At 41.4% G+C, this 25,565-nt stretch overlaps 1 protein-coding gene across 6 annotated transcripts in view; it reads right to left on the bottom strand.

Annotated features, from left to right (window-relative positions):
- Window positions 1-25,565, bottom strand: part of VPS13D (vacuolar protein sorting 13 homolog D) — a 282,995-nt gene that overhangs the window by 195,068 nt on the left and 62,362 nt on the right. For all 6 annotated transcript variants that reach the window (XM_050787581.1, XM_050787591.1, XM_050787600.1 and 3 more), the window contains 7 exons: window positions 23,266-23,446; window positions 17,201-17,383; window positions 11,937-12,159; window positions 7,727-7,937; window positions 4,831-5,002; window positions 4,531-4,643; window positions 2,132-2,344 (listed from right to left, as the gene is read on the bottom strand). In XM_050787581.1, the coding sequence (XP_050643538.1) occupies window positions 2,132-2,344; window positions 4,531-4,643; window positions 4,831-5,002; window positions 7,727-7,937; window positions 11,937-12,159; window positions 17,201-17,383; window positions 23,266-23,446 (1,296 nt within the window). The remainder of the gene's footprint in view (window positions 1-2,131; window positions 2,345-4,530; window positions 4,644-4,830; window positions 5,003-7,726; window positions 7,938-11,936; window positions 12,160-17,200; window positions 17,384-23,265; window positions 23,447-25,565) is intronic.

Here is a 25,565-nt window from a genome sequence, read left to right as displayed (position 1 = left end):
GTTGGATCCCTTTTCTGGAAAATATTTCAAGCCTTTAAACACTGTGAAGTGATTTATATTTGACACACAAGATCCCAACAGAAGAGTAATTCTTCTTCAGACACGAAAGGCGTTCAAAAATTCCCATCAAAAGAACATTTCACTCCTCTCGCTAACAATAGTATTTCTGTTAGTAAGAGCCAAGGTAAGGCTTTATTATTTGACTCCAATAAATTATACACCTATAATACATAAATATTTCCAGGCCCCCTGTATATTAAAAATATGGTAAGAAGGAGACAACTACCTGACAGTCTAGGAAGCCAGATTAATAATAATAAAGTAAACTCAAAAACAAATGTTTCCCGGCTGCGTGTGGTGGCTCACACTTGTAATCCCAGCACTTTGGGAGGCCGAGGCAGGCAGATCACAAGGTCAGGAGTTTGACAGCCGCCTGGCCAATATGGTGAAATCCTGTTTCTACTAAAAATCCAAAAACTAGCCAGGCATGGTGGCAGGCGCCTGTGGTCCCAGCTACTTAGGAGGCTGAGGCAGGAGAATTGCTTGAACCTGGGAGGCGGAGGTTGCAGTGAGCGGAGATCGTGCCACTGCATTCCAGCCTGGGCAACAGAGTGAGATTACGTCTCAAAAAAAAAAAAAAAAAAAAAAAAAAAAAGAAATGTTTCTCCAGATGGACCAAATAGATGCCAGCCTCTTGTTCAAAGTTCAACCAAATGAACTGCAAAATGCAACCATCTTATCACATGACTGCAATCAGCCCAATGACGAGAAATCTGTTGGAAACGTCATTGGCTTTAACATCACAGACCCAGGTTTGACCTCTGATTTCCTGACCTACTAGCTGTGTGACCTTAGAAGAGTGAACTAACCCTTCTCCAAGTTTCTAACATGGAAACTGCAAAATGAAGGAGTCACCCCCTTTGCAGACTTGTCAGGATTTCACTAAGGGCAGCTAAAGCGCCTGGCTCATGGCAAGGCCCAATAAGGGGCAATTAGGATTCCTACTCCCGAATTTTTTAAAGTTCACACAAAAGTATAAATGTCTACTCTGCTAGACTTCCTAAAGGCATATGAAGAAATCATGACCTCTCTCGAAAAACGAAACACAACCTAAACCCTGGGGAATTCTGAACAGCACACTGAAATGTCAGGCATACAGAAACATGTAAGAATAATCCTGATGACTTTTTGTTCTGTTTTTTGCTTAACCACAAAGTTTTTCACAATCTTTTTACTTAGTGGTTTATACTTAACAACATGTCTGATGACATGAAGCACTAACAGAAGGGAAAGTCTCCTTTTTGGGTTTTCATTGAAAGACTTCTTTAGATCAGGCTTAATTTTTCAGTTTTAAGGTCTATGTTCAGCCATAACATCAGCAAATGGTGTATCATAAAATAACACGTTATATCAGCAATAACAATGACAGCTGCCAACTGTGCCAAGCAATATGCCAGAATTACTTTAATTATTACCTCTACCCCATGTGGTGGGTAGAGGTAATTTTCTATTTTATGTAAGAGGAAGTTGAGGCTCAAAGGGGCTAAACAACTTGTCTGAAGACACATAGCTAGACAGTGAGAGAGCAAGGTTTTCAGCCCAGATCTGTCTGATTCCAAAATATATGTTCTTTCCATATACAACACTGCCTCCCATAATACCAGAAAGAAAAAATATAACCTAATTCAAAACGGTAAAAACTATGTATACATGGATAATGAGTCCGTAAGACTGGAATAAACGGGTAATTCAAGTCAAGCCCACCTTCCCTTCCATTATTTGTAAAGACCAAAAGTCTTTTTACTTTTTTCCTTAAACCAGCATAATTTCTTCCTTCTCCAAGCCATTTTACAAATTAAAACAGTCTATAGTTCACAAGGAGACTGATTTTCAGGCTCAATTCTGAACTACTTTATTTTTAAAGGCAACAGAGACATCTTTTGGCCAATAAATGAAACTGCAAGATTATAGGAATAATACGTTACTACACAGTACACTGCACTGATGAAGCCATTATCTGTTTATCTTTCTAACGATTCCTTGGTTTTTTGATGTTCTAAAGCCAAAAAAGACTTGACCCAAAAGGGAATGTCTCCATAGAGAAAGGCAGAGAAGGGTCTGGACCTGCTACCTGAAATGTAGCTCAATCTGAATGGATCCTTGGGTGGTGCTGCTGTTCTTAGCAGGCTGAAAGATACAGCTGAACACGTTCGTCATGCCAGGGCTCGTCTTCTGCCCAGCATAACGGGTGTCAAAAGCCATCATGGAATGGGAAACCAAGTTAATGGACTTGGTTTGGTTGGAGAAACTTTCATAGAGCAGTTTACATTTCTTGAAGTCAAATCTAAGAGAGAGAAAAGAAAGCAGGCAAAATGTGAAACACAACTCTTCCATTTTACAAAAGTATGTAAGTTCAAGATAACAAAAGCAAAATCAAAAATATATCTAAGTCCCATAAGGAGAATAACCTTCATTCTGAGTTTTTTTTGTTGATTTTGTTAATAGACTCCTTGAAATGGAGTTAGTGTCACTGTGCCTTGGATCTTACTTTTCCAGTTCCAAAAAGATGATCTTGCTCATAGGAAACGCATGACAAGTAACAATACCACATGTTTAACATATTCTTGATCTGTTATCATTCCCACGACCCACCAGAAGTCTAAGAAGTCTGTATATTCCCAAAGAATGTCAAAGGTCCCTCGGGCCTTCATCTGTCAGCTTCTAGCTTGCCTGCATGTTTCACTCTACAGTGTCTGTCCAACTGTTTATGTAAAACTGTTATAGTGTACTGGGAACAAATAATGCTCTTTACATGGAGAATAATTCAACTAATCTACCAAGAGGAAATGCATTTGGAACCATCTTTTTTTATAACAGAGAAAGCTGCAAGGAGGAATTCGTAATTACTCAGTACCATTATGACAATACATGCAGAATTATTCCATATTGAGAAAAACTAAGGGCATAGCCAATCATCACAAAAAATTGCTGGGTGAGGTGGTTCACGCCTGTAGTCCCGCTTTCTTGTGGGGGCTGAGGTGGGAGGATCACTTGAGCCAGGGATGTGGAGGTTGCAGTGAGCCGAGATGGCACCACTGCAGTCCAGCCTGGGCAACAGAGAGAGATTCTGTCTCAAAAAAAAAAAATAAATAAAAAGAAAAGAAAAGGAAAGAATAAAATTGCTGGTTCACAAGACCACCAATCTGGGACCACACTTTCAGTAACCAATGCTCTCATCAGCTAAGTTAGGTACGGACCATGGTGGACTTTCAACAGAAAGACAAACTAGAAGACAGAGTGCTTCAACAGGGAATAACTGGCCTTGAAGTGCTGTTTTCAAATGCCAAACCACTTTCCCAGTCATATGACCTTAAGCTAGCCAGAAAAACTCTATCTGGAAAAGAGGAGTGATGTATGCCCAGCTTACAGGGCTGATAAGAGATCAAAATGAAAAGGTTATTAAGTATGACACGCACTCTTTAAAGTTCAACACCAGTAATCATGAATTCATACATCTATATTGACACCAAAGCAGTGACAGAAATAAGTGAAGTACTAGGTAAGCATATGTACCATTTCAAGGGAGCAATTGCTACTGTGCTTCCAGATGTTTCCAAGTGAGAACATGGACCTAGTATTGCCAAAGCTTCCAGTTTTTCAAAAGAAGCTAAATACAAACCTTTTATATAAAATCCTGCAACTTTTTTTTGGGGCCGGCGGGGGGGTACCAGGTTTCAGCTCTGTCGCCTAGGCTGGAGTGCAGTGGTGTGATCATGGCTCACTGCAGCCTCAACCTCCTGGTTCAAGTGATCCTCTCACCTTAGCCTCTTCAGTAGCTGGGACTACAGGCATGCACCACCATGTGCAGCTAGTTTTTTAATTTTTTGTAGAGACAGGGTCTCTCACTATGTTGCCCAGGCCAGTCTGGAATTCCTGGCCTCAAGCAATCCTCCTGCCTTGGCTTCCCATAAGTGCTGGGATTCCAGGCCTGAGCCACTGCGCCCAGACCCTAACTTTGAAAATGTTGGCCAGCGAGGCATCAGTGCCGCACATCAAGTGGTTCTACATCTCCCACCCCGTAACTACTCAGACACACAGCAAGACAGGACTTCCTGACTCCATCACCCTGTGTGGGACCACATTTTAGCTCCACGAAGTCTGCCAAAGCATTTAATTGCCATTCAAGACAATTCCAGAGTTCATTTTCCTCTCTGGCACATCAAAACACTAGCTGCTCTGTCACCCTAAGCAACTATAACGAGCAGAACAGCCTGAGACCCCACAATGGTCACACAGTATGAGGGAGAAAAAGATCTTCACTGTTTTAACCACTGATAATTTGGGGTTGTCTGTTACTACAGCATAACCTAACCGACGTTGACTGATAGAGCAATGCATCTAAACTTTTCAATGCAGACGAGATTCCACCTGCGGGCCACCACTCTGCAACCTCTGCTCCATGTCAACGCAAAACATGTGTATTATTTGGATACTGTTACTAACAGTATAATAATATAATTAAAGGCATACCTGGCTAGGGACCCAGCACCTTCTTTTCTTTTTGGATCTTTAAGCTCCAGACTTACATTCACCATATCAATGAGGAAGCACATGCAAGTGTACACTTCTCCACTCAGAACAGTCTACAAAAGGAAAATGCCCGTCAATCCATAGCTGATGATGCCAACCTAAAAACAGGTTAATACGCCAAGAAATCTAATTTGCTTGCTGCTCCACCTTCTTTCTCCGGGTGAGTTTGAGGAATAGATACACAGGGTGACCATCAGCTGAGACTATGAGAGTTACAGAAGAACATAAGATCTCACTCACATGAATTCTTGGATCTTGTAAATCATAAGGCCGCATAAATTCCTCTATGGGTTCTCCCAGGTTGTTCTCTAATAAGCCGCGGATCAGCTTGTATTTATACAGATCCAGAGAGCAGTGGACTGAAGAGAGATTGCCATGGATAGATATGTCTGGCACAGTATGACTTATTTCTCTACGAAAAAGAAAAAAGATCACTTATACAAACAAGTCACTAACTTAACATTGACATAGCTCACACCCAAATAATGGGGCTAAAGTGTATTCACCCACACTATCAAGCAGGTAATTCCTACTTCCAATGACAAAAATTTCATGTAGCTCCAAATGAAACAAGTTAATACGACTGGCATGCTTCAACTATAAAAAGCCCCTTTTCTCCCAAAATTTACATTTAGGAAATCCTCAAACCAGGCCAGGTGTGGTGGCTCACACCTATAATCCCAGCACTTTTGGGAGGCTGAGGTAGGAGGATCACTTGAGCCCAGGAGTTCGAGACCAGTCTGGACAACATAGTGAAACACCATCTCTACAAAAAATGCAAAAATCAGCTGGGCGTGGTGGTGCGCACCTGTGGTCCCAGCTACTCAGGAGGCTGAGGCAGGGGGTTCACTTGAGCCCAGGAAGTCAAGGGTGCAGTAAGCTGTGATCGCGCCACTGTATTCCAGCCTGTGTGACAGAGTGAGACCCTGTGGGAGGGAGGGAGGGAGGGAGGAAAGGAAGGAGGGAGGGAGGGAGGGAGGGAGGGAAGGGAGGGAGAGAGGGAGGGAGGGAGGAGGGGAGAGAGGGAGGTAAGGAAAGGAAAGGAAATCCTTAAACCTAACATGAGCTAACTAACTAATCTATTAACAAGGAAAACCTCAAGAGACTCAGAAAGAGCTTAAATATTACAGTTGGGAAAGCAACAAAGAAAAGACGCCAAGATCTTTAACTCTTTGGATTTAGTGGTAACTAAAGGCAGACACACCAGTGTTTCATACTGAGCCCAGATGGGACATTAGGATAAACTCCGAATAGGTTCATTATCTCAGTTGGGATGGACAGAAGTAAAGTTGAAGGGGGGAGGGGGCACACATCTATACCTCATCTCAATACTAAAAAGCTTTCTCTAACCTCCCATGGGTGAACTGGGCATCGTGAATCCTACAGATACTATGCTCTAAGTATAGAGAGGGATAGCGTTTGAAATGGCAGAGGTATGTAAAAAATGACTCTGTCTGCAGAGAAAAGCCAACATACAACAGAGTTTTAAAAGACAATGATGCAATAACAAAGAAAAACGGAGACGGCTGACCAAGTGCCATCTCGGGCTGCTGTGTGTGCGGTGTGAGACTGACAGGACACCCTGCATCCAGCATCACCTTCTATCAGGCCTAACAGAGTACAATTATCTGCAGAGAAACACTGATGGGAGTGGGGAAAGTTTAGATAAGCTGAGTAGGAAAGCTTTTTTTTTGCGGGGGGGAAAGCATTGCTTGAAAAGAAAACAAAGTGTTCAATTTCTAAATAATGAAGCTCCTCTTAAGACTGCTTAGCCAGTAAAACCAAATATAGCCCATGCCAACCATAACTGAACACCAGCCAGGGAGCACTTGAATAACACGTAAGACTGAAACACAAACATCCCAGTGAAAACAGCTAAGTTGTATCATTAATCCAGAGAGAAACTAAAAAAGTGATATTAAATGACTTGCCCAAACCAAGAACTGTGAAGGGAGTGGCCAAAAAGAGATTCAAAATCATGCCCTATACAAATAATAAAGCTGTTTTTCTTTTTTTTTTTTTTTTTGAGACTGAGTCTTGCTCTGTCGCCCAGGTTGGAGTGCAGCGGCTCAATCTCGGCTCACTGCACCCTCCGCCCCACTGGTTCAAACAATTCTCCTACATCAGCCTCCCAAGTAGCTGGGATTATAGGTGCACGCCACCATGCCTGGCTAATTTTTGTATTTTTGTATTTTTAGTAGAGACAGGATTTCACCACGTTAGCCAGGCTGGTCTCGAACTCTTGAACTTGTGATCTGCCTGCCTCAACCTCCCAAAGTGCTGGGATTACAGGCATAAGCCACCATGTACATACGCCAAGGCGGGTATGACAAGGCAGGTGGATCACAAGGTCAAGAGATCAAGACCATCCTGGCCAACATGGCGAAACCCCACGTCTACTAAAAATACAAAAATTAGCTGCGCATGGGGGAGTGTGCCTGTAGTCCCAGATACTTGAGAAGCTGAGGAAGGACAATCACTTGAACCCAGGAGGCAGAGGTTGCAGTGAGCCCAGATCTCGCCACTACACTCCACCCTGGCGACAGAACAAGACTCCATCTCAAAAAAAAAAAAATAAAGATCAAATCAAACACTAAATTAGAATCATCTACTTAACTTCCTGTATCCCTCAACAAAACATAAGTGACTTCAGAGGAATTAGTTTTCTCTTTCATAGTAGCCCTCATGTTCAGCACATAGTAGGGACTCAATAAACATTTGTTAAATAGATGAAGAAATAAGTGAATAACTAGTTCTTCCAAACTTAATAGCACTGATTTCCGCATTAAGATTCTACTTATCATAGACAGTTATTCAGATACAAAACATTGGCTGGGCATGGTGGCTCATGCCTGTAATCCAGCACTTTGGGAGGCTGAGGCAGATAGAACACCTGAGGTCAGGAGTTTGAGACCACAATATGGTGAAACCCCATCTCTACTAAAAATACAAAAATTAGCCAGACATGGTGGCGTGTGCCTGTAATCCCAGCTACTCGGGAGGCCGAGGCTGAGGAGAATCATTTGAACCTGGGAGGTGGTGGTTGCAGTGAACCGAGATTGTGCCATTGCACTCCAGCCTGCCTGAGGGACACAGTGAGACTCCATCTCAAAAAAAAAAAAAAAAAACCACTCACTTGTCCAAATTCCTTTCCACCTGCAATTTCAGCCTACAAGGCTCGGTTAAGAGGCTTCCTCCTGTCTGTCGCACAGAATAGGAAGGGAAGATCAGATCTCCACTCCTGTCCTCTGGTGCCTTGGAGTACTCTCTTGGATGCCTCTCTGCAGCAAAGATGTCCATGTCCTGGAGATCCACGACAACGCAATCCAGCAGGCAGACATGGTCTTCTACAAGCACCCAAGGAAAGAGAAGTGATGAAGAAAAGGGGACCCGAAAAGGGGTTGCCCTCAACAAATAAAAAATGCAAAGCTCATTCTGTCTTTGAAAATGTTTACAGCTACCTGCTTCCCCCCGCTGTCCACTACTCAGAAAACTGGCTGTCCAGGAGTCTCCACTATGGCAGCCAGACCTCCTGATGCAAAGCTCCATGTGCTCAACACACCCTGCCTGCCTGCCTCCACTCCAAGCACAGACCGCGTCACAGTTCTTCAGTGTCTCATGCCCACGCTGTGACAACTGAGGCTACCAGGGGGAGGTTGATGACTAAATCTAACTCCTTATGCAATCCCTCCCTACACACAATGCTACCAAAAGGTTTACAAACTTTTCCCAGCACTAAAATTCTTTTTTCAAACAAATATTGCCACATGTAACCACTTCCATTTCCACCGACCAGATCCAAACCACCTTCATTCTTGCCCAGACCAAAAAGAACTCTCCTCCATTAGACCTACAAAATTCCAGTCTAGCCCTCACAAAACCATTCTCCCCACAAAATACCTGAGTGATCCTTAAAAAAATAAACAGTCCATAACATTCACTTCTTTTATACACTTACTGGCTATGGTTAATCCAAAATTCTTTCTGTAAGCCGGGTGCGGTGGCTCACACCTATAATCCCAGCACTTTGGGAGGCTGAGGCAGGCAGATCACCTGAGGTCAGGAGTTCAAGACCAGCCTGGCCAACATGGTGAAACCAGTCTCTACTAAAAACATAAAAATTAGCCAGGGGTGGTGTTGGGCGCCCAAATCCCAGCTACTCAGAAGGCCGAGGCAGGAGAATGGCTTGAACTCGGGAGGCAGAGGTTGCAGTGAGCCAACATCGTGCCACTGCACTCCAGCCTGGGCAGAGCAAGACTCCGTCTCAAAAAAAAAAAAAATTATTTCTGTAAAACTCCCCCACATCCCTACGAGGCCCTGCATAAGCCCACTGCCTTCTTTCCCAAGCTCATTTCAAGCCATTCTCTCTCCTGCTCACTAAGCCTCAGGCTTATTGTCCTTTGTTTCCCCCAACATGCCAAGCTCTTTGCTGCCTCAACAGCCTTAAAGGCGGCACGGCCCTCCCATCTCATCTAAATTCAGTCTTCTCTCTTCTTCTGTCTTTCCCATGATAACATTTATTATAATCTATCAATATGTAAATGTTCAGTATCTTTTCATTAGTCTGTAAGTAGCACTGTAGGAGGAGCCATGTCTAACAGCATGTTAATATACTAGGGAATAAAATATTATAACACCTGGCATTAAGTGGGCACTGAAAAAATGAGTTTTGTATTAGTTAGTTACATTGATAAATACAGGAAATAGATAAATGTAGAGTTGATCTGGTAGAAGGGGGTAAGGAAAGGGAATGAAGCAGGCTTTGGAGATTCTCTAGGACAGGGGTCCCAAACCCCCAGGCCACGGACGGGTACTCACAGCAGGAGGTGAGACGGAGGTGAACGAGCATTACCACCTGAGCTCTGCTCCCTGTCAGATCAGTGGTGGGATTAGATTTTAAGCGAGGGATCTAGATTATGTGCTCCTTATGAGAATCTAATGCCTGATGATCTGAGGTGGAACAGTTTCATCCTGAAACCATCCCCAACCCTGTCCACGGAAAAACTGCCTTCCATGAAACCGGTCCCTGGTGCCAAAAAGGTTGGGGACTGCTGCTCTAGGGTACTGCTATGGAATCCTAGGATTATATGGGAACAGTGTGAAAACCACTGTCTTAATCCAAGACAATATATCATTAATAGTGAAATTTCATAAATAAATAGCAAATTAGTAGGAGAAATACTGTTAAAAAAGAGACCTTCTTTCTATAAAACATCCCAAATCACTTCTTATTTTATTTTATTTTATTTTTTTTTTGAGACGGAGTCTCGCTCTGTAGCCCAGGCTGCAGTGCAGTGGCCGGATCTCAGCTCACTGCAAGCTCCGCCTCCCGGGTTCACGCCATTCTCCTGCCTCAGCCTCCCGAGCAGCTGGGACTACAGGCGCCCGCCACCTCGCCCGGCTAGTTTTTTTTTTTTTTTGTATTTTTTAGTAGAGACGGGGTTTCACCAGGTTAGCCAGGATGGTCTCGATCTCCTGACCTCGTGATCCGCCCACCTCGGCCTCCCAAAGTGCTGGGATTACAGGCTTGAGCCACCGTGCCCGGCCCCAAATCACTTCTTAAAGGCATCCACTGATACATATGTAAGACTGGCCTTGTTCCTAGTCATCACAGACGTCATAACATCAGTGACGGTAGGCAGCATGTGCTGAGTGGCCCTCAGGTGCAGCCCTCTCTGTGCTCTAAAAGTGCATGCAGACAGACTGGCAAACAGTATCATGTTCAGTTACAATTCGGTTCTGGAGTCAGACTGCCAAAATTCATAGTCCAATTCTTCCAATACTATCTACATAACCTTGGGCAAGTCAGATTACCCAATCTCTGCGAGCCTTTGCCTCTTCATCTGTGAAATGGGGGTAGATCACGAGGTCAGGAGATCGAGACCATCCTGGCTAACAAGGTGAAACCCCATCTCCACTAAAAAACACAAAAAAATTAGCCAGGCGTGGTGGCAGGCGCCTGTAGTCCCAGTTACTCGGGAGGCTGAGGCAGGAGACTGGCGTGAACCCAGTGGGTGGAGCTTGCAGTGAGCCAAGATGGCACCACTGCACTCCAGTCTGGGCGACAGAGTGAGACTCCGTCTCAAAACAAAACAAAAAAAAACCCTACAGGAGTGTAATGTGAACAAAATAATTAATGTAAATAATGCACCACAATGTTTGGCACATAGTGTTTCACAACTACTACTATGGTGATGAAAATTATTTTGTTGAATGATCAACATAATTAAAACCACTTTCCTGTCACCTATAGGACTATAAGGTACCAGAGAGAGCTAACAATTCCTCAAATCTATGTAACAAGACACTCAGCAGCCTCTCTCAACTAGTGTCCTGCATCTTGCAAAGTCCCAACACACTGGACTGATCTTTGCAGCTCATATTCTGCCTCCCTCTCTAGCAGCTCAGAGCAGCTCCCACTTATCGGGTGCATCATTCATCCAGAACACATTTAACAACAGAAAAGAGGCCGGGCATGGGGGCTCACGCCTGTAACCCCAGCACTTTGGGAGGCTAAGGCAGGAGGATGACTTGAGCTCGGGAGTTTAAGTCCCAGCCTGGGAAACATGGTGAAACCCCGTCTCTGCAAAAAACGCAAAAAAAAAAAAAAAAAAAAAAAAAAAAAAAAATTAGCTGGGTGTGATGACGCATGCCTGTAGTCCCAGCTACTCAGGAGGCTGAGGTGGGAGGATCGCTTGAGTTCAGGAGGTCAGTGCTGCAGTGAGCCATGATTACAACACTGCACTCTAGCCTGGGAAACAGTGAGAGACCTTGTCTCAAGGGGGAAAAAAAAAATACAGAAAACCAGAAAAGCCTCCAAAATAATGCTCTCATTTGGAATGACTAATTCTTATAGTGGAGAGAAGAACACCAATAACCAGATGGTTCATGTCTTTTAAACACTGTGCTACAGCATTTCTGTTGTTGCCTAATTTACGCTAACATTTTTTAATGTGTTCTTTTATACTTTTTAGAATTAGTGGCTTGCAAGGACAGTGTCTGGGTAGTGGCTTGCAAGGATGCAGGACTCTTTCTACTTATACTATCACTAGCTGGTGGCAACTATTTTCACCTATAAGAAAAAAGTCCTAATAGACTATCTAAAAATCACTTTAATTACACTGTATCTTGTTAATTTAACCCTACTGTAGAAGTCATCCAATGATAAATTGACACCGAAAACTCTTAAACCTTCTAAAGCAAAATCAAAATCTCATCGTCGTTAAAGAAATGCTATCTCTTCATTAACATCTGCTTGAACACAATGTGCGCCCCCCACTCAGGTTCCTGAACAGTCCTGTGAATTTCCCCACCTTCAGTATTACGCGGCTTTTCTCCTCTTTTACCTGGACTACTGGACACTTGGCCAACAGACAGTGTGGGCTGCGGCCCTCGCTGCTTGGTGGAGGTACTGGGCACAAACTCACTCTTCAGGCTTCCCAGGCTCATTCCAGCAAGAGGCGTCATGAACTGCCCCTGGGAATGGGTTCCCCTGGGCTCCTCCGTGCTTGTCGTTTTTCTCAGACTGTGTTTGGGAGTACCTGTTGGGGAAGCTGAAGGCACAGATTCCTGGGAAGAAACAAAATAAAACTAGAATGCAGGAAATGGGAAGCAGGGAGCACTGGTGGTGGGACTCTATCTTTAATATCTCCAAAGTCCTATCCCAGTCCCCAGCGTCTTCAAAGACTCTAATAGTTGCACTTCCCTCGGCCTCCCAGATCCCATAAACAAGAGGCTACCAGGATCATGACATTTACTGCCACAAAAAATTATCAGCAGAGATGTTATACATAGTTCAATACTTGCTGAAAACTTCTGCAGGAAGATACCATCTCTTGGCTCAAGAGCAAATGTGAAGATGCCAATTGCTTCAAGTGGTTTAATCGAGGTCAAATGCAGCAAAAGCAAGTCTCCCAGCTATATGATAGCTTGTTGCTTTGCTGTTGGGGAGGGGCATATTGTTCTAAGAAAAGACATCTAATGACAACATGGCTCCAATGTGTTTGTACTTTCTAGACGTCCCCCCTCATGGGTTTACATTTCCCATCTAAGTAACTGGAAATGACAAAATGGAAAACAAAAGAGGTCAGCCATTCCTATGATGTTTCTGCTCAAGGGCATACAAATTAAGAAGGCTAACAGAGAAGAAAATAGATTCAGTAATTCTATTGAAAATACTACTCTTCTTACACACTTAGTACCTTCGTTCAGTTAATTGCTAACAGAGGAAAATCTATTTCACCAGAACAATTCAATAATTGACTTAAGCTTCCCAGGGCTTCTTCATGGAGGCCTCAGAGCTACATGTCTGCGTGGCTCCCATAGCATCATGGTTCCCATCATGCCATTCTCAAATGCATCTGAGAGGAGAGGAAGGATGGCTCTCCCTCTAGGGCTGCCTTTTATGTTGACTCCTCTCAGCTTTGGAAAAGAATACAAAAATACTGCTCCCTTTCACAGTTCTCTCAAGTAGTAATTACAAGTAAAAGAAACTAGTTCTTGCTTTCTGCAATTTTTTTTTTTTTTTTTTTTTTTTTGCAAGGCAGATTACTAGGTAAATGTCATTATTCAAGTATTTCAACATTAAAACCTTTCCCTCTCACTTAGTTTATTTAAACTCTGTAAAGTGTTTGTTGCCCTTTCATTTGATTCATCTCTACATCCTCTCTGTAGTTGGTTTAAATAAATCAGTGGTTTGAGAAGATTAACCCAAAGCTTTTGAAAGACTTTGACTTAGAAATTGTGGTTTAAGCATAAGCTATGGTTGAGAAAAATGAAATAAAAGCATATGCAAAAAAACTCAATCTTGTACTCATTAAGACATGGATTTATGTAAAACAATTCCAAACACACAGGAGTCATGGAACTCAAGGGCAAACAACCCCTCTCCAAGCTTTGATTTCAGGATTATTTCCTGTTCTTTAACCACTGGAATGCATATTAGACAAACCTCACACATGCAAATGTATTCAAGGGCAAATGCCAATACAAAATGATGGATGGTGAAGAAGGTAATTATTCACTTCATATAGACTGTAATCAATTATATTTAACTGTATACATGGGGAGGTAAACTTCACAGATGTGTTTATCTGGTTACAAATACTTGAACAAACGACACACTCCAAACAACCCTTATGGAATTCTACAGAACAATCACTGGTACCTAGTAAGACAGTTTTTCCAAGATTTAAGGATATAAAATAAGATCACCAAGAAAGTACTAGTGAGGGCTAAAAAAAAAAAAGAAATTCTTCTTAATGGGCCTTAAGAACAACTTCTTTACACAGTAGGAAAGTAATTCAAACACTAAAATAAATAAATAAATAAATAAATAAGTTAATAAGCAGGCTTTCTCAAGTAGTGAGATATTTTAAAGGGTTAGTTTTCATTTTCTTTTTTAAGCATGTGAATGTGAATTGACTGCTGAATCCCATAAGGTTTTTCAGAATAGTCAGGTTGCAAAAAAAGCACATTATACCTTGAAGAAAAAGCGATCCTTGTATGCACTGCCACTTAAAATCAAATCCTCAAAAACAAATACAGGGAAATTTTTTTCATTAAAACACTACAAACTCTGTGCTATTATCTGGCTTAAAAAATAGGAACCCTTTTGCAAAAATTTCTTAAGTATTTTGGCAATTCTCCTGCCAAGGCTAACTTCAGGGTGTGCTGGTAAACCCATATATAGATATATCTGATAAGGAAATTCAGTCCATTACCTTTTTAGGAAGGACAGAGAAACAAAAATGATCCTGGTAAACTTGGTCACACATTCTGGCTAGAACTGATTTCCTCCTAAAAATTTTAGTATGGCCTCAAAGTAAACATTTACCACAAACACAGCTATGCACTGCATAATGCCATTTCAGTCAACTACAGACCACATATACTATGATGGTCTCATAAGATTATAATGCAGTAGTTTTTTATCTTTTCTATATTTAGATATGTTCAGATACACAAATGCTTACGATGGTGTTACAACTACCTACAGTATTCAGCACAGTACTGTGCTGTACAGGTTTGTAGTCCAGGAGCAACAGGCTACACCATAGAGCCTAGGTGTGCAGTATGCTAAGCCATTTCGGTTTGTGTAAGGACACTACAATGATCACACAGCAAGGAAATCACCTAAGGATGCACCATTCTCCCAAGTAGCTCCCTGTAGCTAAGGGACCATGACTGTATTTGGTCTTAGTCCCTGACACAAGAGCTTCTAAGACCCTTGGAGTCTCCAGAGTGATAAAATGTCCTTGTGTATGTTAATGAGATAACTGGTGGCTAAAAGCCCCTAAATAGCTTTAGAATGGCGGTTGCTGGAAGTACGGGCAACGTGATTAGAGGGATGGAACTTTCAGTTTTAGTGCCCAGACCTCCAGAGACAGCAGCGGGGCTAGAGATTGAGCCTACTCAAAATTGGCCAATGATTTATTTAATTATACCCATGTAATGGGGACGCCATTAAAAGCCTAAACAATAGGGTCCAGAGAGCTATCAGGTTGGTGAATACATCCACAGTCCAGGAGATGGAGCACCCCAATTCCATGGCACAGAAGCTCCTGTGTTCGGGAAGCTACGAGATCTCGCCCTACGCACCTCTTCATCTGGCTGTATCCTTTATTACAGCCTTCATACTAAACCAGTAAATGTGTTCCCGAGTTCTATGAGCCACTACAGCAAATTACTGAACCTCAGGAGGCACTGTGGGAACCCCAAGTGTATAGCTAGTCCGTCAGACGTACAGGAGACCTGGACTTGTGATTGGTGTCTGAGTGGGGAGCAGTCTTTAGGGACCTGTGGGGTCTTACCCTAACTCCAAGTGGTTAGTGTCATAATTAAATTATAGACCAGTTGGTATCTTCACAGTTGGAAAATGGTTAGTATGGGGGAAAATCCAACTCATTTGGTGTCAGAAGCATTAGGAGCTGTTTCCTTTTATGTAAAGAGCACAGCACTGGCTGATATGTAATAAGCATTCAGCAAATAGCAGCTATGTATTCCTATTTTTGGCAGTTTTAAAATCTTACAATCAAATCTTACATACATCTCAAAGGCCATCTCTCTCCCTATGTTATTAGCTATTATACTAAAAATAGGCATAAGTAGCTGGGAATTTTAGTAAGTGCTTTCCTGACACAGTAAAGTGAGTTTGCAAGGAATAAGCAAATAGACTGAAGAGCTGCTGTGGAAACCAGCAAGGAATGATGAAAACACACACCAGGAATGACAAGGCCTCATCTCTGGTTCCAGAAATGTCACTCAGTCTCCTCAAATGCAAAAATGGATGAAAGGGGACTAATCAGACCATCTAAAAGGTCCTCTCAGCTTTAAGGGTCTGTGAATTACTAGGGGTTTCCATTTTTATTGTTTATTCTCAAAGAATCCTAGTTTCCCCTAACGTAAAACACAAATAACAACAGTCCTCATCCTAATTACCTCCAAACACTGTTCCGAGAAATGGGCAAGTCACAGCCATAAAAAAGAATGAAATCATGTCCTTTGCAGCAACATGGATGGAGCTGGAAGCCATAATCCTAAGCAAATTAATGTAGAACAGAAGAGCAAATGCGGCCAGGAACGGTGGCTCACGCCTGTAATCCCAGCACTTTGGGAAGCCGAGGCAGGTGGATAACCTGAGGTCAGGAGTTTGAGACCTGCCTGGCAAACATGGTGGAACCCCGTCTCTACTAAAAACATAAAAACTCAGTGGGTGTGGTAGTGGGCACCTGTAGTCTCAGCTACTCAGGAGGCTAAAGCAGGAGAATTGCTTAAACCCAGGAGACGGAGGTCACAGTGAGCTGACATGGTGCCACTGCACTCCAGCCTTGGCAACAGAGTGAGACTCTGTCTCAAAAAGAAAAAAAGAAAAAAAAAAAAGAAAATGCCCCATGTTCATGTTCTCACTTGTAAGTGGGAGCTAAACATTTGAGTATTCATGGATGGACATAAATATGAGAACAACAGATACCCTCCTGAGGTTCTATAATTTGCTAAGAGAGCTCACAAAACTCAGGAAAACACATTTACTTGTTTAACATCAATTAGAGCAGGGTTGGGGGGTGGTGGGAATGGGTCAGAAAACTACCTATTGGGTACTATGCTCACTATCTGGGTGCAATATACCCATCTAACAAACCTGCACATATACCCCCTGTATCTAAAATAAAAGTTGGAAAAAAAAGGTGCCACAGTAACTTAAAACTGAAAAGCAATATACTGTATGTTATTATTAAGACATTTTTAAATGGCTTCAAGTAAACCATAGGCCAATCACGTCCTGTGAAAAAAGCCACAGAGTCTAAAACATTCATATTATAGAAGGAATGCTTTTATATAAAGAAAGCATTATAAAAAGATGGAAGGTTGATTCCACTGGTTTGTTTGCTAAAACAGCTTACTACCTACAGTTACTAAGAGTTACAATTTACACTACCTCAATTCATAAGGTTAATGGAAACGTCAATAAAATGTCCAAAAAAAAATTCTTCAAGCCACATACCCTACAAAAGTAATAGCAATTACGGATCATCTTACAGCAGCATACAAATTTTTCCATTAGTGATCAAATACTAGCTGAACAGAAAAGGAAATGGATATTGATGCTCACCTTATCTTGTAGGGAAAATGTGCCAGGAAAACCAGCAAACAGAAACTTATTTTTGACTTTCAACTTCCCCAAATTTGCTACAATCAGATTATTTGATCTGGAACTTTCTGGGATCAGAAGAACGGGAGCACCAGCTTCAATATCCAGGAGAACCCGTGAACAGCGCTGAGCTTGATCTCTCACCTGAAAGAGGAAGGAAAATTGGCTCAGAGGATAATTAATTCCCTAATTTCACCACCAAATAACCTCAGATTCCCAAAAGTTTCATGAGTTTATAAAATAATTAAAATTATACAGAGCACATTCTCTGACCACCATGGAGTTAAATTAGAAATCAGTAACAAGATAATGGAAAATCCCCAAATATTTGGAAAATAAACTACACACATCTAAATAACCCCTAGGTCAGAAGAAATCACAAGGGAAATAGAAAAATATTTTCACTAAAATAAGAAAGACATAATACATTAAAATTTGTGGCATACACTTAAAACAATGCTTAGAGAAAAATGTACACCATTACTTTAGAAAGCAATAAAGACTTAAAAATCAGAAATTGAAAGCTTCCACTTTAAGCAGCTGGAAAAACAAAAGCAAATTAAACCTGAAGTAGAAGGAAGAAAATAAAAAGCATAAGTCAATGATATAGGAAACCGACAATTAGAGAAAAATCAATTAAACATTTTATAGACTATGACTGCACCCAAAAACCACAGAACATATATATATGTGTATATATGTGTGTGTCTGTGTGTATATATATATGTGTGTGTGTGTGTGTGTGTGTGTATATATATATATATTTTTTTTTTAGACAGAGTCTTGCTGTGTTGCCCAGGCTGGAGTGCAGTGGCACAATTTCAGCTCACTGCAACCTCCACCTCCCGGACTCAAGTGAGATTCTCATGCCTCAGCCTCTCAAGTAGCTGGGATTACAGGCACGCGCCACAACGCCCCGCTGTTTTTTGTATTTTTAGGAGAGACGGGGTTTCACCAGGTTGGCCAGGCTGGTCTCAAACTCCTGGCCTCATGTGATCCATCCACCTCGGCCTCCCAAAGTGCTGGGATTACAGGTGTGAGCGTGCCCAGCCCAGAATACACATTCTTTAGAAGAACAGGTGGTCTATTGGCTGAGAGTATGCCTCAGACATAATATAGGCCTGAATAAGTTAGTTATTTTAAAAGATAAAACTAATAAACCCCTAGCCACTTGTTAGCTTGGTTATCTTGGTTAAGTCGTTAAAGTCTCTGTACCTCAGTTTCCTTATCTATAAAATGGGAATAATAATAAGCCTAAGCCCTACCTCAAAGAGGTGTAGGGATTAAATGAGACAATACATCCAAAAACTGAGGTGAAAATGTAACAGCTATTATTACCACATCAACACCATATCTTTTCAGTCTTTTTTTCCTCTACACACAGCTACGTATTTTTGTATATACAGGCATCCTGACTAGCGCTTACATCTTTAACATGCATTCGGTTATACGTTAATGGAAAAAACTCTGAATCATGAACCAGACAACCAGGGCTAAGAGTTAACAATGTTTCCTCAGTTATAAAATGAAAGGAAAAGCTGGGCTCGGTGGCTCAAGCCTGTAATCCCAGCACTTTGGGAGGCCGAGACGGGCGGATCACGAGGTCAGGAGATCGAGACCATCCTGGCTAACACAGTGAAACCCCGTCTCTACTAAAAAAAAAAAAATACAAAAAACTAGCCGGGCGAGGTGGTGGGCGCCTGTAGTCCCAGCTACTCGGGAGGCTGAGGCAGGAGAATGGCGTAAACCCAGGAGGCGGAGCTTGCAGTGAGCTGAGATCCGGCCACTGCACTCCAGCCTGGGCGACAGAGCGAGACTCCGTCTCAAAAAAAAAAAAAAAAAAATGAAAGGAACACATCTGCTGACCACTGCCTCATTAGGTATTATCATAACTAATTATCTTTTTTTCTTTGATTATATCCTCCCACTGAAATATAAACTCCATCAAGGCAATGACCTTGTCTTTCTTGTTTTCCACTCTGTTCCTAGCATCTGGCAAGCTGCATGACACATTCATTCCTAAATTACAGAAGAAATGAACAAACAGGGTTGTTGTAAGGATCAAATGAGATAATGTGAGGAAAGCACTTTGAAAACTCCAAAGCATCATTAATATAAATAGTTATTGCCAAAAGTACAGGCTACTTATTTCTGCTACCTCCATATTCCTACTATAACTGAATCAAGGGAAGAATAGTAAGAAAAATAACTCCCTGTTGGTCATATAGCTTATGGTAGCAAAACCTACACTCAAGATATTTGTCCCAAGATTTCTAAGGGTGCAGTATTACTTTACAATACCAGTTGCTAGGTGAATGAAGAAGTGTAACAAATATAAGAGGTTATATGTAAAGTGGAAGCCATAGGAAAACTGCATCATACTTCCGGGGTAAAACATACGGGAAATCATTTATATTTGGCCAAATTATCTCGTACAACTGATACTCTTATCACTTCAAACATTAAGAATAAAAAGAAATGCAAAGTCCCACTGAATCATTATTTACAGACCTCAGAAAATGTAGGAATAAAAAGTCAACTACATGTCAAAAACACGTGTCACCAATACAAGGTGAAAGAAATTTAAATTTCAAACAAAATAGCCTCTTATCAGCAAATAAAAGTAGATCTTAGCTCATATAAACCTAATTCAAACAGCTAGAATTAAAGATTCTTGAGAAGATAAGCTTTTTTTCAAAGCCTACATATTGAACAATGTTCAAAATAGAAAGACATTCCTTTAACCTCCTACTTGTCTTATATAATTTCATAAAGCAAAACTTGAGACTTATTGTTCAACTCTGCTTAACCCAGGAAGTTAAACCCAATTACTCAGTAACGTACAAGTATCTCATTTCCCAACCCAAATGATTCAGCACCATAAGACTTACTACTGTTTCAACCACACATGTAAAAATAACTGTTTTAAATGCACATAACAATTCTAACAGAAAATATTTAGCAGAGTTGTATTGAGAGTCACAAAAATGTTCATAACTTTGATAAAACAGTACCATTTATAGGAATCAATACTATAAACATAATTCAAAAAGTGAAAAAAAACTTCACTTCTGTAAAGAGATTCACAGAAGCATTAGTCATAAGAATGAAAAGCAGAAAGCAATTTAAATGTTAAAAATAGGAAAATGGTTAAACTAATAGATTATATAGTTGCTATACAGAATATCTATGAAAAATGCAAAGCAAGATGGAAAAAGACTCTTAAAAAAGCTAGGAAAAATAGCTGGATTCTAAAAGTGCATGTATTAAATCAGTGTGTTTGACATACTTGATATTCTGTATGCTATTTCTGAATCTAAATTATTTTATAAAAGCACATGCAGACCATAAATGTAGTATCATTTTACATCAAATAAAAAGTTGGACAATAAGAGTGTTGGCAAAGATATGAATTAAAAGAAATTATTATACACTGCTGATGGGAGACTATCATTGAGACAGCTGTTTTGGAAAACGATCTGGCTTTATCTAGTGAAGATAAATGTGTGCACACCCTATGGCTCAGTAATTCCACTGCCAGGTATCTCAGAAATCAGAGAAAGTCTCAAGTATGTGCATCAGGACTCACTGTACACAAGAGCTAAACACTGTAAACAACCCAAATGTTCCAAAGGAAAATGGATAAATCGTTTATACACAGAATGAAATGCAATGGTGAAAATAAATGCTATTGTAGGTAACTATGAATGAATCTTACCAACACACTAAGTGGGGGAAAAAGCAAGTCATGGAACATTAAATACGGTTTAATGCCATTCTTATAGAGATCACAAGCAAAGCAAAATATACGGTTTAGGAATTTTGTCTTTTTAATTTTAAAGGATCTTATAGACCCAAAAATCATCAGAGTGGTTACCTGAGGAGTTGACAGGGGAACAGGGGAACAGAATAGGGAAGGAACACAGCATATGCAGGCAGCTATCTTCCTGATGTTCTAATTTTCAGTTTAGAGGCAGGTTCACAGATGTTCATCTTATTATTATACTCTGTAACATATAGACATGCTACAGATAATCTTTTATAGGTATAAAACACTCAAATTTTTTTTTAGTTTTTAAAGAAAGAAAAAAAGAGTATATATTCCATGAGTAAATTCATAGAAAAATGTATTAAAAAAAAAAACAAACAAACAAATTAAAATATGCTATAGTGCAGAGATACTAGCATGATTCTTTTTTCCAGATTTTCTATCATTTGATTATGCTGCTTTTCTAATTTTAAAAATGCATTCTCTGGAAGATCCACAGGAAACTGACAGTACTTGTTGCTTCCAGGGAGAGAAACTAGATGGTTGGAGAAAAGTAACTGAGGGGACTTTTCCCCAAACGCCCTTTTTCACTTTGCTACTGTACCAAATCAATATCTAACACAGTCAAACATTTTTTATTTAAATTAAAATGTAATGTTTAAAAATGCTGCCACTATAAAGACAGTATCTATTTATTAAATTATAATATTTTGCCTATTTTTATTTTTATTTTTTTTGAGTCATGGTCTGGCTCTGTCACCCAGGCTGGAGTGCAGGTGGCATGATCTCAGCTCACTGCAGCCTCCACCTCCTGGGCTCAAGCCATCCTCCCACCTCAGCCTCCCAAGTACCTAGGACTAAGGCATATGCCTCACCACGCCTGGCTAATTTCTGTATTTTTTTGTACAGAGTTCCACCATGTTGCCCAGGCTGGTCTCAAACTCCTGAGTTCAAGTGATTTGCCCGTCTCGACCCCCAAAGTGCTGGGATTACAGGTGTGAGCCACCACGCCCGGCCATAAAGTTTTTTTAAAAAAGGAGAAATAACATGTTTTTACAAAAGTACATTGTTATTTTCTGTGGTTCCCAAACTGCACTGAGACACCACAGGGTGGTGAAGGCTTGGAGCTGCCAGGACTTTTTTTTTTGAGATGGAGTCTTGCTCTGTCACCAGACTGGAGTGCAGTGGCGCCATCTCGGCTCACTCCAACATCCGCCTTCCAGGTTCAAGGGATTCTCCTGCCTCAGGCTCTCAAGTAGCTGGGACTACAGGCAGGCGCCACCACGCCCAGCTAATTTTTGTATTTTAGTAGAGACGGGGTTTCGCCATGTTGGCCAGGATGGTCTCGATCTCTGGACCTCGTGATCTGCCCGCCTCGGCCTCCCAAAGTGCTAGGATTACAGGTATGAGCCACCACGCCCGGCTGCCAGGACATTTTAAATTTTTGAAGGAAAAACAACATCTGCCAGACACTGCACTAACTAGTAGCTTGTGGTAGCTAGCATTCAATAATAGATCATTCTATACTCCTTTCAGTAAGGTCTCACCTTTGCGAAGCTGGGTCTTCAGCGGTTGCTGTGATAAAAAGCAAGTACCATAAGAAGATAAATGTGGACAGGAAGTAAGGGTTGTAATGTCCAACCTGATTCCAAGTTTGAGAAGTTATGCAGTACCCAAGAGGCACATACCTCCTACCAGTCATTGTGGTTATTTAAGAATGAAATCAAATATTATTCTTTCCATTTATGTGTTACTATTTTTTCAAACACCTATTAAGCTGTTAGGACGTTGTACTTGTCACGTTGTTTAGACTTACTTACTTTGTAAATGGGAATACCATTAGGTGCTTCCTTTGGCCTAGGATGTGCCATGAATAAACTACCAGGACCCCACAGGTGCCACGAACTCAGTTTGGAACTTCTGATCTATTGTATTTAGAAAAAACCTACCACTTTCCAAGAGAAACATCCCCACTGAAGTCCTAAAAGGGACCAGAAGTCGTAGTGTTCTTTGTAAATCTCCCTTATCTTTTTTCTTTCAGAAAGTGAAAGCTAAACTTTGGAGGTAATTTAAGTGAGATACAATAAATAAGGAATAAAGCTCTCCAATTACGCAAAGATTTCTGCAGCTAATCTACATGGAGAACATATTAGCAAGGATAAATTACCTTTACTCTTCCAGATTTATCTCTAGAGGCCTAAAAGTTCTACTGATCAGTCAAACTGGAAAAGCAGCTTAGAGGGCCCAGGCTACCTACCGTCTGCCCCTCAATAGCAGCTCGCTGGCGCCCTAAGACATCTTGCAGCTGAGTGAAATGCTGAATGAAGGCCACCACCTCCGCCTGGAAACGCTGAGTATGCACGTACTGCACAGAGGCCATCCGGAGGCTCACGCGAATGTCGTGTTCTCTCCGGAGCAGAGGGTCAGGCCGCCCATACCTAAGAATTAGGATAAAAGTGTGACTCAGATAACAGCAAGACACAAATTAGTATTTCAAGAAAACTCAGGTTGGTTGAGGGGCTTCCCTAAAAACAGCTTTAATTATTAAATGGAAATCCAAAATTAGGCTTTACAAAGCAAACTCTAATAATTACTCCCTTTGTAAGCTTCCATGACGGGATAAAGGTGTGATAGCCAGGAGTAGAAACAGGTGGACAGCTCTAGCACTGAGGTCACTCAGAGGCCACCTGAGGTTCTGACCTTTCTCCCTGCCCCTTTTCCCTGCCCTGAAAGTAAGTATGCCTGCTCACCATGTTCCTGGCAAAGATTGCGAGGAGACAAGCGTGAAAAACAATAAAAATAAGGCCATGAATTAATAGGTAAAGAAAATTAGGCATCGGATTCAATGTTTCTTGGAAAAACTGTCTTCTGGAGGCAGAAAGACATCCTTCTACTTCAGCTGAATGTAAGTCAAAGAGTTCTGGAATCTATAGTCAAAGATAAATTAGCAGACTTCTCAAATTGTTCTGAATTTAATGCAGCATGGTGCCATAAAAACATTATTAAATAGGACACAGTCAACCAACATGGCTGAGTACTTATTTTGGGCTAGGTGGAAAATTAAGAATTTTCCATTAATTATCTGATTTATTTTAGAGTCATGACACCGAGGTACATAATACAAACAAATCCATTCTCAGCAGGGTATAATATAAACCCCCTAAAAATGAAAAGCCCTCAGACATCTTCTTGAAACAGTTCTTCTCAACCTTGGTTGAACATCAGCATGTTATTTAAAAAAAAAAAAAGACTGGCCAGGCACGGTGGCTCACGCCTGTAATCCCAACACTTTGGAGGCCGAGGCAGGTAGATCACCTGAGTTCAGGAGTTTGAGACCAGCCTGGGCAACATGGTGAAACCCCATCTCTAACAAAAATACAAAAAATTAGCTGGGTGTGGTGGCGCACGCCTGTGGTCACAGCTACACGGAAGGCTGAGGTGGGAGAATCACTTGAGCCTGGGAGGCAGAGGCTGCACCGAGGTGAGATCACACTACTGCACTCCACTCCGGGTGACAGAGAGAGACTTCATCTCAAAAAAAAAAAGAGACTAAGCATGGCCCTAGACCAATTAAATCAGAATATACAGAGGCAGACCTGAACATCTATATTTTCTAATACCTCTTAGATTAAAAAAAAAAGAGAAAGAAAAAAAAGGTTGAAAACCACCATTTTAAACTCCCTATTTTCTGAGAAAAGAATTCTTTTTTTTTTTTTTTGTGAGATGCAGTTTCGCTCTTGTCACCCAGGCTGAAGTGCAGTGGTGCAACCTCCACCCCCCAGGTTCAAGCTATTCTCCTGCCTCAGCCTCCTGACTAGCTGGGATTACAGGTACCCGCCACCACACCCAGCTAATTTTTATATTTTTGGTAGAGACAGGGTTTCACCATGTTGGCCAGGCTGGTCTCGAACTCCTGACCTCAGGTGATCTGCCCGCCTCAGCCTCCCAAAGTGCTGGGATTACAGGCGTGAGCCACCATGCCCGGCCCTGAGAAAATAATTATTTAATAACCAGACAGGCCTAAAGATTCCTTTCTAAAATCTAACATAGAAACAATTCAATATAGATCATGTTTATAAACAAAAATGCATAATGAACTCCTATCATCAACAACCTTCTGAGGCTGAAATCATTCCACAACTTTTAGAGCTACATGGAAGCTCAGAAATGTTCTAATGATCCAGTCCCCTTTATAGATAGAAAAACTGATGCATGAAGACTACGTGACTTGTCTCAGGACACACAGCAAGTTCATGGAAAACCGGCCTGAGAGCCAAGGGCTATCAGGAATCAGAATTATTCAATCAAACCCTATCTGGGGGGTGTGTGTGGGGGTGTGTGTGTGTGTGTGTGTGTGTGTGTGTGTGTGTTGAGACAAGGCCTCCCTCCGTCATCCGGGCTGGAGTGCAGTAGCACAATCATGGCTCACTACAGCCTCCAACTCTTGGGATCAAAGAATCCTCCCACCTCAGCCTCTCAAATAGCTAGAACTACAGTTGCATACCACCACACCCAGATGGTTTTCTTCTTCTGTAGAGACAGCGTCTCCCTATGTTG

This window comes from Macaca thibetana, chromosome 1 (genome assembly GCF_024542745.1).
Source record: "Macaca thibetana thibetana isolate TM-01 chromosome 1, ASM2454274v1, whole genome shotgun sequence".
Lineage (NCBI taxonomy): Eukaryota > Metazoa > Chordata > Mammalia > Primates > Cercopithecidae > Macaca > Macaca thibetana.
This window is presented reverse-complemented; position numbering and strand designations above follow the sequence as displayed.